The sequence below is a fragment of the Eriocheir sinensis genome, chromosome 9 (assembly GCF_024679095.1).
Source record: "Eriocheir sinensis breed Jianghai 21 chromosome 9, ASM2467909v1, whole genome shotgun sequence".
NCBI classification, from domain to species: Eukaryota; Metazoa; Arthropoda; class Malacostraca; order Decapoda; family Varunidae; genus Eriocheir; species Eriocheir sinensis.
The window spans coordinates 15,369,129-15,381,548 of NC_066517.1; the positions used below are offsets into that span (position 1 = coordinate 15,369,129).

Sequence of the window (12,420 nt, forward strand, 5' to 3'; positions counted from 1 at the left end):
ATTTGCCTGTCAGTAAGTCAGTGTGTTGCCTATGTTATGTAAGCTGGTGACGTTCCACATATTGTTTCTAAAAATTCATATAAGTTTTATGGGGACGATCTAGTGCTCAAGTAGTGACATAACAATGCGACACTTGCAGGATGGGTAAACGGAAAAACTCTTACAGCTGTGGAAAGTGTTCCAGTGCGAGGTGGGACACAGAAAGGCTAAATCACAGTGGCTTCAAATAAGTTTTGTGGGGACGATCTAGTGAGTACTGAGTAGTGACATAACAAAGGGACTTGTTTGAAATAAATGCTGTGGAAAGGTATCAGAGTTTTTTTTTTTTTTTTTAACATCAACATCCTTACATTAACATTATTAATATTGTGTTATGTACATTGTATTATAAAAGAGAAAAAAAATACTAATCGGCCCCGATTAATCGGTCAAAAAGCCGATTACCGATTAATCGACAAAGTGGCTGATTAGGCCGATTACCGATTACTTACCGATTAATCGGTGCAAGTCTAACAGGAACCATGCTTTAACATTTATTTATTTCAGCCAGGTTGCAGTGGGGAAAAAATCCCCCCAAAATTCGAGGTAAAAAAATGACACCAGCTTATTTCTATATATGTTTAAAGAGTTCAGTTCAACCATAGAATCAACACTGGCACCAAAATCGCACGGAATGACATCACAGACCCCACTATCACATGACTCCCCGCCAGAATGCAGATGTTCGCTAGTTTGTACGCTTCCTTCCAACTGGTACGCACATCGGGGAGAGAAAAGCCGGAAAGTTAAGGCAAACTGTATTAAATCGTAATCTAGGAGTTTAATTATTTCGTCGTTTGCTGCACATTAACGTCAAGATAACTCTGCTGTTCGATGTCTTGTTATCTAGGAACATGTTTAAGGGGTAGAAAAAGAAGATAAGGAGGAGATTGAGGCAGGAAGAGAGCATATTAAAAATAATGTGGCACATATACCGAGGCAGACAAGGACGGAAGGAAGGAGCGAGGAAAAGTTAAGACTGTCTTGCCATATCTGCAGCCCAACTCATGGGCTGTCACCCGACAAAGGTCCATGGTCCCGCGGAGGGACAAATGTAGGGATGGATGAATGATCGAATGGATGAGGAGGTCAGAAGATGAAAGAGGAGGGAGGTCTGCAATCCCCCGGCCGGGCTTCGGTGTTGCCATACCGCCCACACTTATCATATTCCTCTCAAAGTGTGCACATCTCATCATTTTATAAAGAAATGGATTGCCTCTACTCGCAAAGTTATAGTTCAATTTGAAAAACGCGATTTATAAGCATTTATACGTAAATATTATAATATATATATTTTTTTTACAACAAAGGAGGCAGCTCAAGGGCACACAAAAAAAGAAAAAAAAAAGAAAAAAAAGCCCGCTACTCGCTGCTCCTAAAGTAAAACAAAAGAGGTGGCCGAAAGGAAGATCAAATACAGGAGAAGAGGTGTCCTGATACCCTCCTCTTGAAAGAGTTCAAGTCGTAGGCAGGAGGAAATACAGATGAAGGAAGATTGTTCCAGAGTTTACCAGCGTGAGGGATGAAAGAGTGAAGATGCTGGTTAACTCTTGCATAAGGGGTTTGGACAGTATAGGGATGAGCATGAGTAGAAAGTCGAGTGCAGCGGGGCCGCGGGAGGGGGGGAGGCATGCAGTTAGCAAGTTCAGAAGAGCAGTCAGCGTGGAAATATCGATAGAAGATAGAAAGAGAGGCAACATTGCGGCGGACTTTAAGAGGTAGAAGACTATCAGTATGAGGAGGAGAGCTGATGAGACGAAGAGCCTTAGCCTCCACTCTGTCCAGAAGAGCTGTGTGAGTGGAGCCCCCCCACACATGAGATGCATACTCCATACGAGGGCGGACAAGGCCCCTGTATATGGACAGCAACTGTGCAGGGGAGAAGAACTGGCGGAGACGGTACAGAACGCCCAGCCTCGAGGAAGCTGATTTAGTAAGAGATGAGATATGAAGTTTCCAGTTGAGATTTTGAGTTAAGGATAGACCGAGGATGTTTAGTGTTGAGGAAGGTGATAGCTGGGTGTTGTCAAAGAATAGGGGATAGTTGTTTGGAAGATTGTGTCGAGTGGATAGGTGGAGAAACTGTGTTTTTGAGGCGTTGAAGGACACCAGGTTCTTCTTGCCCCAATCGGAAATAACAGTAAGGTCTGAGGCTAAGCGTTCTGCAGCCTCCAGCCTTGAGTCGTTAAGGTCCTGAAGGGTGGGTCTTCTATTAAAAGAAGTTGAGTAATGCAGAGTGGAATCATCGGCGTAGGAATGGATGGGACAGTTCGTTTTGGAAAGAAGATCATCAATGAACAACAGAAAAAGAGTGGGAGATAGGACAGAACCTTGTGGGACACCACTGTTAATAGATTTAGGGGAAGAACAGTGACCGTCTACCACGGCAGAAATAGAACGGTCAGAAAGGAAACTGGAGATAAAGGTACAGAGAGAAGGATAGAAACCGTAGGAGGGTAGTTTAGAAAGCAAAGATTTGTGCCAGACCCTATCAAAAGCTTTTGATATGTCCAGCGCAATAGCAAAAGTTTCACCGAAACGGCTAAGAGAGGATGACCAAGAGTCAGTTAAGAAGGCTAGGAGATCACCAGTAGAACGCCCCTTGCGGAACCCATACTGGCGATCAGATAGAAGGTCAGAAGTGGAAAAAAGCTTTTGAATCTTCCGGTTAAGGATTGATTCAAAAGCTTTAGATAGACAAGAAAGTAAAGCTATAGGGCGGTAGTTTGAGGGATTGGAGCGGTCACCCTTCTTAGGCACAGGCTGTATGAAGGCATACTTCCAGCAAGAAGGAAAGGTAGATGTTGACAGGCAGAGGCGAAAGAGTTTGACCAGGCAGGGTGACAGCAGTAGTTATTTCACAACAAATTTAGCGTCACACAGAGCGCGTTAAACCTTCAGCGCGCTAACCCGTGACGCCATCAATTAGTTGGTAGTTATTATCGTGCGAGCTTTGTGTATCACAATGTTCTCAAAACTACGCACTAAGCCTTTGTGAATCTAGCCCAGTCCTCCATTCCCTGATGTGAGAACTAAATTATTAGACTGGTGCTTTCTGCGAGGTGGCGAACGTCATTACCGAGGCCTCTCACGCCCCACCACCATCACCATTACCATCACCACCAGCACCATTCGGATCACCACCAACAACACCGCTACCGCCGCCGCCGCCACCACCGTCACTCGCAGCCATATATTTTCCACCTGGTCCCGTCGCCCTTTTTCCGCTTATCTTCTTCCTCGTGTTGTCCTTGTGAACCAGCGTCTTCTTCAGGTTCTCCAAGTCCTTTTCGCTGACCTTCCCGTCTTGGCCGATCGCTAAGGGAATGGCGTCCAGGGGCGGTCCCGGCTGCATCCCGAACCTGCCAAAAACGACGACGATAAAGTAATAATAATAATAATAATAATAATAATAATAGAACGACAACAACAACACTGTGACTTAACTATGAAGAATTTCAATTTGTCCTGTACTATGCAGAAGGTGATGACGGACAGACAGACAGAAACAGAGACAGACTGACCTCTTTATAACTTCCTTCATCTGTTTCTTCCTCAGCTTCTCAATGAACCGCAGCTCCGGCAGGATGTAGAGGCTGCATCCACTTCCTCCATCATCCGCGAAACCGTCCACCTGCAATCAGTCCCGCAGGTAAAGGACGCTACTAACACACTTAAAATGAAACTCTTTACCATCATCACTTTAGTTTTTCAAATCAATATTATCATTATCTCAAATTTGCCACGAAAATAATAACATTCGAGTGATTAGAATTAGGTAAAAGTGACAAGCTACTCATCTGCGCGCGCACACACACACACACACACACACACACACACACACACACACACACACACACACACACACACACACACACACATGGCGTCAAGGTGCTCATATATGTTTGTACATAATGACACACACACACACACACACACACACACACACCAGGTTAGACCACGGCCTCAGCGCGTTGTTTAGCTTGGTCGCTTCCGTCCTGACGAAGCCGCAGGTGTCCGAGAGCAGTGCCTTCATCTCCCGCAGCCGCGTCACCGCCGCCGCCATCCTCGCCCGCCCGAACGCCTCCACTTGCCGCTCGAACCTCTCCACGAAGTGTCGGTACACCAGGTAGTCCGGGGCGAGCTTCTGCTGCAGCAGCTGCCGCGTCGCCGGCGACAGCGGCTGCTTTAGCTGCACGCACGGGGAGAAGAGGAGTAATATGTAGAAACATCAGAAAAAGAGACAAAATTCTGTAACGAGTATTTGTGTTAAACATTCTCCATAATAGTAATCTAAAGAATAACAGAAAGGAACGAGAAGATAGAACAGGAAAGAACGAAGAAAGGGAATTATTGTGGAATATACAGAAGAGAGAGATTTAGGAGAGCGACAAAGAACACTGGTGCACTGCCTGAAGAAGGGTGACTAGGAAACACCTGCAGATTAATATAAAGAAAACTCCTCACCTCGTCCCTGAGGGAGTTGAGGCGCAGCACCACCATGTCGCTCAGCTCCCAGCACAGGTACTTGGCCAGCAGCACCAGCGACTCCTCCATCCTCTCAGCCACCACCACCAGCCCGAACTGGTCCTCCGCGCGCGCCACCTGCAGGCCACGAATAGAGACAACACACATTACAGCAATGGATCTCGGTAGCACTTTTTCACTTACGTCGAGTGGCTGGCTATCACCTGTTAGAATTAGATAGATGTCACCTGTTACTTGCCAACCTTACCTCTGACTGCAGCTCAAATACCGGAGCCTATAGCAGAAGACTGAGCCAAGAAGTCAAAATTAAAATCTGCTTTTGTCATGCGGTTTACCAGTGCAACAATGAAAGAAGGTAAACTTAAAACTAATATGGATTTGGAATTATACCTTGAAGGATTCATAAGTTACCGACCACCTAACGAACAATGGAAGAGCAAATGAGCGAAAACTACACATAAGATGAACGCTGATGACTATAAATGGCGTATGACTTTTGCAGATTTCAAATGACTTCACGTTGAGAGGTTGGATTCACTTTCCTAGCTAGCTGTGTACCATTTCACGGACGGCAGTGATGTTGTTGAGGTTCTTCTTCGGCATCCCAAAGTCCCACGTCATTTGGTTGTAGCCGATGTAGTGGGAGACTCTCTCTGCGTCCACCGCCACCTCCCTCACGAACTCGTCTATCGTCATGCCTTTCTTCTTCTGTCGGGAAGGAAATAACATCAGGGCTACCACTCCTGCCTCGGTCACTGTGCGGGTCTTCTAAAGGTACTTGTTTTGTTATTACCGATGCTATTGTTTTTAATGGCTATAAGTGTTGTTGCTGTTGCTGCCATGCTATTGAGGATGGATAGATAATTGGATTGATAATAGTGATAATAAGGAAGAAGAAGGAGGAGGAGAAGAAGAAGAAAAGAAAGAGGAAGAGAAGAAGAAAAAGGAAGAGAAGAAGAAAAGGGAGGAGAAGAGGAAAAGGGAGGAGAAGAAAAGGGAGGAGTAGAAGAAAGGAGAGGAAAAGAAGAAGAAGAAGAGAAGAAAAAGATAAAGAAGAAGAAGAAGAATACTACCTCAAAATCCGAGTAGACAAAGAGCGACTGGAAAAGCGCCGAGGGTTCCCTGACGATGGTGAAGTAGACGGTGTCCTCAGGCATCACCTTCCTCACCTGGCAAGGAGAGGACAGGTGACTCACATGATCACACAAACCAGTAAACATTTCATCCGACGCAGCGAATGTTTACACATCCGAAGATCAAGCCGAAGCACCACAACTCATTCTCTTAACTTTGAACGCCGACGCACCGAAGTAATTTGAGTGCATGGCCCCTTATACCAAGCCGTTTGAAGATGTTCCGGTAGGTGGGATTGAGACGGGGGCTGGAGTTCACCGCCTGGGGAGTACTCTTATAGCCTTAGGCCCATATCCTCAGACGCTTCCGGCTTTCACACCGATTATTTCCAAAGGCCATAAAGAAGATTATTCGGGTTTTAATGATATTTTTTTTAGTTTATGGTACAGAAGAATGGCCAAACAACCACCAGAGTCATAATACTATACCCATGGAAACGCTCAAAACTCAAACGAAAGCCTTGTTAAAATGTGTGAGCTTGGGCTCCGAAATGTTTAAGAATATGACCCTGACCCCTTGCCTTGACCTCCAGCCTTCGACTCCTCTGATTTTGCGAGGTTCTCTGCCTCCTAATGTTCATTTCTGTACCTCGTACCTCTTCTCCAAGTCCTTCAGAATCCCCTACCAATACTTACACAGTATTCCTTATCTTCATATAACCTTACACGTTACATTTTCAGATATCTGGTTTACACTGCATGCTCACCATTACCTAGTGCTAGGATAATGTACATTTATTTATGTTAATGCAAGAGTCGGACACTCATTAATCAGATAACAGGTGCGCCTGATGTGGCAGCGGCACGCACCTCGTCGTGGTCCCACTTGGTGTGTATGGCGAAGATGTTCGGCTCCATCTTGTTGAGGACCGACAACCTCACCATCTCGGCCTTGAAGTTTTGTCGTCCGCCGCCGAAGTAGTTCCCTCTGTCCGGCAGAGCGAAGTAGAGGTTGTGCTTGAGGCCGTAGCGGAAGAGGATGTTCTGGCGGGGAAGAAAGTCGAGCTATGTAAAGCTAGTCAAGAGTTTCTCAACCTAGGATACTATAGTTAATTTTATGGTGTGGCGGCTGCTATCAAGCACAATGCAATGTTTGAACGGCTAGGCTACATCACTGACGTTCCTGCATGTAGCTCACTACCACCCAACAGCCATATTTTAATGGTTTGCCTTCTAGTGACAATTTTGATTCCTTGTTTAGGGGAATTAGCACAATAAATCACAAAACATAATTTCCTAATACTTAATGGCACTGTAGCAAGTGCACAGTCATTGTAACAAAGTATAGGATGCTGAGCATCCTACGGCAAGGGATGCTGGACTGCCTATGTACAGGGGTGCCAGTGTCAGAAAAGCCTAAAAACAATCCAGTCTGCATGCCTGTAGATCATAACAGTGGCTGTGACATATCTGTATCAACTCGCTCAGGTGTAGTGACGGAACTATACCTGGATAGCGGAGGAAGCACACTTGTGGCTCTTGAGGAAGGCAATGTTGGTCCGCGGCGTGCAGTTCCCGGCCGCCATCCACACCGGCCTGCGGGACAGACAAAGGGATTGGCCACTGGGGAGAGAGAGAGAGAGAGAGAGAGAGAGAGAGAGAGAGAGAGAGAGAGAGAGAGAGAGAGAATGCGGCGGCACTCACCTTGTGGCAACGTCAGGACGCTTCCCGTCCATGAGCAGGGCGCCGAACAGCAGCGCCGCCGTGACCATCACAGCCAACAGCGCCCTGCAGCGCCACGCCCGCAGCCTCAGGAACTGTCCCACACGCATCATCCTGGCCCCGGCAGTACGTACACAGCAGCCGCCGCAGCCTTCCTCTCCTGCCGCCGATCTGGTGCCAGAGTGAAAAGAAAATGAGGTTAAAGCTAAGCTCACACTATAATCATTTGCATCCCTGGGCAGGGCAGTTTCGACTGGGCTGCCCACTCAGAGGAGCTGATTACAATGCAGTAAGAGCCAACCGCCCAGCCCAGGGCAGACCCGCCGCCATCATCAAAACAACAACAAACAGACGAGACCAAGGAACCGACTCTGGCTGCAGTAGCGCTTGCAACACATCAAGCTTCCGAACAATTACAACCAAGAAAAAACAATGACAGGAGTGGATGAGGCCGTGGATGGCCAGAAAGTCAAGGAATGTGCTCAATAACCTACTGAAGCCAGAACATCCAAACAAACCTTTGTGAAGCTGCTGAGCCTGGTGTCATTCCCCCCCTCCTCCCAGGAGCAAGACGCCCCCCTCTAGATGGCCTTGGTTTCACCCGCTCCACACCTTCCCATAACACTACGGGATTCGGCCATATGCAGGTATGTTACCGGAATAACGCTCCCATTGCATGGTACTTCACTCTTAGGTAACATAGCAAAATTATGTGTTGTCTTAAAACTCAACAATACCCAAGCTTGATGATGTTTACCTCTCAGGGTTAATATGTCGCTCAACAAACCGAATTATTACCAGTGGACCCACCAACCTGAGCCTAGCTTGCAAATTGGCATATTGTAAGCTGCTTTAGGACATCTGAAAACAGCGATTAATTGACTGATTTTATTTGATTCATACAATCTACTGATGCATATAAACGCTTCCATTGTGGGTGGCCCTTTGTGGTCAACATGCAAAAAACAAAATAATGGCACATATCAACATAATATCCATACAATATTTTACGAAAATTAATCACAATACAGTAGTGAAGAGCCTACACCTCCCCTTGTACAATACAGTAGTGAAGAGCCTACACCTCCCCTTGTACAATACAGTAGTGAAGAGCCTACACCTCCCCTTGTACACGTCGTGCCTCCACGCCGCTCCTCCATGATTACACACGCCGCTTCCCTCCCGTCATGACCCCTCACTCCTCAGTCTTGCCTTTCTCCCATGGTGTGCATCGGAATATAACGAACACATAATTACATCACACACACGGTGTGACGGTGACACACACACACACACACACACACACACAAGCCATCACGTTCTTCATCGTGACTTGACGTCGCTGAAGAGTGTTAAGCAAAATTATCCAAGCCTCCTCCTCCCTACCACCAGCCTCACCACACGGGGTAAGCTTGCCTAATAGCCACGATCGGCTGATGGCAGAAAAAAAAAAAGCGGGGTAAGCCACTCGAACTAATGGTTCTCGGAGGCGCACTAAACCACCTGCCTTGCATTCATCATTACCTTGGAGAATGACCTTCGCCTGGTAGGTGTGTGGCTATCGTCAATATCTGCTTGGGGGAGGGAGGGACAAGGAGTGGGTGACCGGCGGGGGTTTCGCTATCCTTGAATGTCTTGCTTCTCTAGTACACCTTTACCTTTACCACTTAAGAACACATACCTGAGCCGCTTTTAAATTCTCTTGCACGCGAAGCTTTGGGTCGTGTCTGTAATTTGCGCACACACTTTTTTGCTTCTCTAGTACACATTTTTGACGTATTCTCGCTAACCTTTACCTTTACCACTTGAACATATACCTGAACCGCTTTTAGATTATCTCGCATGTGAAGCTTTGGGTCGTGTCTGTAATCAGCGTTTTCACACATCCCTCCCTGTACACTCCATTCCACCTTTCCATCGGTTTTCTGCCATTAACACAGTACACAGCGCTCTTTAGTGGCCTTTGTTTCTTAGCAGAGGCTCACAGTGTGCCGTTATACCTTGGGAAACGAAAGTGACACCAGCGCCCACCACAGCCACCCAGCCGTGTTTATTGTCAACTGCGGACGTATACGTGGAGAGGTGTTTGTGGGGGTGCATTTAATTTCACTTCACTTCACTTAACTACTCAGAGTCTAGTCACGTCGCCTGATTTACAGGTCCAGTCGGTGTAATTTTTTTAGATTAATTATAACGGCCAAGAGTTATAAAAAAATCAAACACTTCACTGCTCAAGGTCTAACCACATCGCTTGATTGATAGGCCAAGTCGGTGTATTTTTTTTTTATTTTTTATTTTTTTTTTTTAGAATAAGGATTTTTATTTTATTATTATTTTTTTTTTTTACAGCAGAGGAGTCAGTTCAAGGGCATAAAAAAAGGTAACAAATGTGAAAAAAAAGCCCGCTACTCAAATAGGCTACAGACCAAGGGCAATGCAAAAAATCAATTAAGAAATGCCAATATTCTGCTACGACAACGAAAGCACATGCCACAAAAAAGAAAATAAATACTAATCCAGGGGTCAGTTTTTTTTTCTGTACCCTTCATGACTTATAGGGTCTGGTTAGTTAGGTTGGTGGGTAGCCGAGTAGGGATTTTGTACAGTAAAGGAAGCAGCTCAAGGGAAGAAAAAACACACACTGCTCCTATAAGAGAAGATAGAGAACAGTGCCCAAAAGAGAGGTCAATTTCGGATGGAGGGGTGTCTTGAGAGAATTTGCTACATTACCGTAGAAACATTGTCATGATCAGCGTCTGTGGAGTTTAGTGGTGTTATTCCCGATAGCTTCAGCAAGGTAACGCGTTCAGACCGTAATAACCAGACTGGGGGTACTGAGAGCGAGGCATCTGTTGACCAGTGCTTAAAACATCCTCTCATCCCAAAACAGATAGCTGGATAGAGTTCCCGAATGTCCCAGCAGCAAGGGTCGTGATTATGCAGCATCGTTTACTAGACTTTATGTTTATAGGGTGGGAAAGTACTTCTATCATAATATAAATTGTCAGCCCTTGTCCAGAGCTCTTCAGTTTCATACATGGCCGCTATTAGAAACATGCAATATCAGCAATGCCAGCACTTTAGATAACCGTAGAAGAAAGAAGGTGACGAGATTCTGCGGAGTCATGTTACCGCGTGATTAAGTCTAGGGACGAAAAAGATGAAAAGATAGCAAACACACGCTCCCAAAACGAACAAGAAGAATAGGAGCTTAAAATATAAACATCCATTGACAAATTTAAGTTGTAAAACACGTTGTCAAAATCAATAATGAGAATACGAACAAAACAGAAGAGAAAAACTGTAAACAATTCCATGGAGTTACCAACGTGGCCATGATTAGCATAGAGAAAGTAAAGAAGTAAAGCGATGAGACGCGGAGGGAGAAAGTATACGGAAGAGAGAGAGAGAGGAAGAGAGACTCACTTTCACTTCACTTATTTTTCCTCCTCCTCCTCCTCCTCCTCCGCCTCCTCCTGAAGCCATACTGGTCCAGGAATACAAGGATCCACGCACTACCATCGCCGGCTGGGGTTGTTTCCTCGGTCGGTGCACCACATCCTCCTCACAGACATAACCACCACTCCCGCTGCTGATTTATGTGTACGTACAACACCATCACGAAGGTTACCTCACGCCATCATCTCCTGGCTTCCCCCATAGATTTCATTTGCTCACAACAATCCTGAGCGAAGGTCTATGATATATATTTAAAAAAAAGTTTCTCTCTCGCTCATAAGCCTGATGCGAACATGGATGTTTAAAAGGTTATTTCATTCTTTCATACCAATCCTGATGTGAAGATCAACGATGCATATACAAAAAAAAAATGGTTGCTTCACTCGCTTACAATCCTGATGCAAAGATCGATATATTAAAAAGGTCTATTTCACTCACTCATAATCCCAATGCGAAGATTTGCGATATTACAGAGAGGGATTTTTCACTTGCTCACGATCCTGACGCGAAGGTTATGATATAAAAAAAAAATAATCGTCTTTTTTTTTTTCGTATTCCAGTGTCGAGTGCATCCGTTCCGTCTCTCAGGATCCCACTAACCCCCCCCCCCCCCCACACACACACACACACACTTGCACTCCCTTTAATTAGAACCCCTTCTGGTCCTGTGGTAAAGCAGTACGAAAGGAAGGTTATTCGCAAACACCCTTCACGTTATCTTACATCCCAATAACACCGTCATTAACACTCCTCACCTCAATGTTTGCAGATATTTAAGAACAAAACAGAAATCACAATCTTCCTCGTATCCGAAGAGCAGCGTTCACCCTCGGCAGGGACAGCAGGAGGATCACCATGAGTCACTGAGATGATTTTTCTGGATACCTCAGGCACATAAACGGAGCCCCAGTCGTGCACATGTACATGCCAACACTCTCCCCTTCCTTCTGAACTTCCCAACGAGGCACAGACACACGTTATCTAGACATTAAAACCTCTGCAGCTGTGTGAAGTTTGAGAGTGGCTCTGCCTCGCGTTTCGCTCCTCCCCTCTTGCAGGCTGAGTAACCTGTCTCTCCCAGGCCCCATGCACCTACCTCCCCAGTCCTCCTACCGCGTTACATTGTTTATCGTACGTCAGGCAGCGGAGCAGACGGTATCATGAGAGCAGCAGTCTTATCTACCTGCACTACGTTCGGCTGCAACTGATGTCGTACAGATCGGAGCACGGAGGCAGGCTTTTAACCCAACACGAAGGATTCTCACTCTTCGAAAGCGAGAGGATAAGACCGACAGCTCCTCCGTGTTTGTCATGCATCAGAAGCCATAATGACCTTACGTGGCGCATCTGCAGCGTTATTCTGTCACTGTGCTTTGTGTTAGACCGTTCCGTTGAGTGGCAGGAACTTGATGGGAAAGTTCGCCACTCGTGCCCTTAAATTAGTGGTTCCCATGGGACCAGGGGTCCATGGAAGAATTTCAAGGGGTCTTTAGAGATTCTAATTATTTTTAAATTTATTATACTGGAATTAAAGAGACATGTGGTTTGGAATAAAATTCATACTACTGAACACAATCCTTAAAACTGAATGCATTAGCTAACGATACCAGGTGTGTCCAACTCACTGCCCATTTGACAA

The 12,420-nt window shown here is 45.8% G+C and overlaps 1 protein-coding gene across 1 annotated transcript; it reads right to left on the reverse strand.

The window, feature by feature from the left end:
• Positions 1-303: 303 nt before the first annotated feature.
• LOC126995947 (galactose-3-O-sulfotransferase 2-like) lies at positions 304-11,843 on the reverse strand. Its single transcript, XM_050855866.1, has 10 exons — positions 11,777-11,843; positions 7,305-7,493; positions 7,109-7,196; positions 6,471-6,644; positions 5,601-5,696; positions 5,086-5,235; positions 4,507-4,644; positions 3,989-4,231; positions 3,564-3,673; positions 304-3,401 (listed from the first exon to the last, which is right to left on the reverse strand). Exons 2-10 carry the CDS (start codon positions 7,433-7,435, stop codon positions 3,128-3,130), a joined length of 1,404 nt encoding a protein of 467 aa, XP_050711823.1. The 5' UTR covers positions 7,436-7,493; positions 11,777-11,843; the 3' UTR covers positions 304-3,127.
• Between the last annotated feature and the right edge of the window lie 577 nt (positions 11,844-12,420).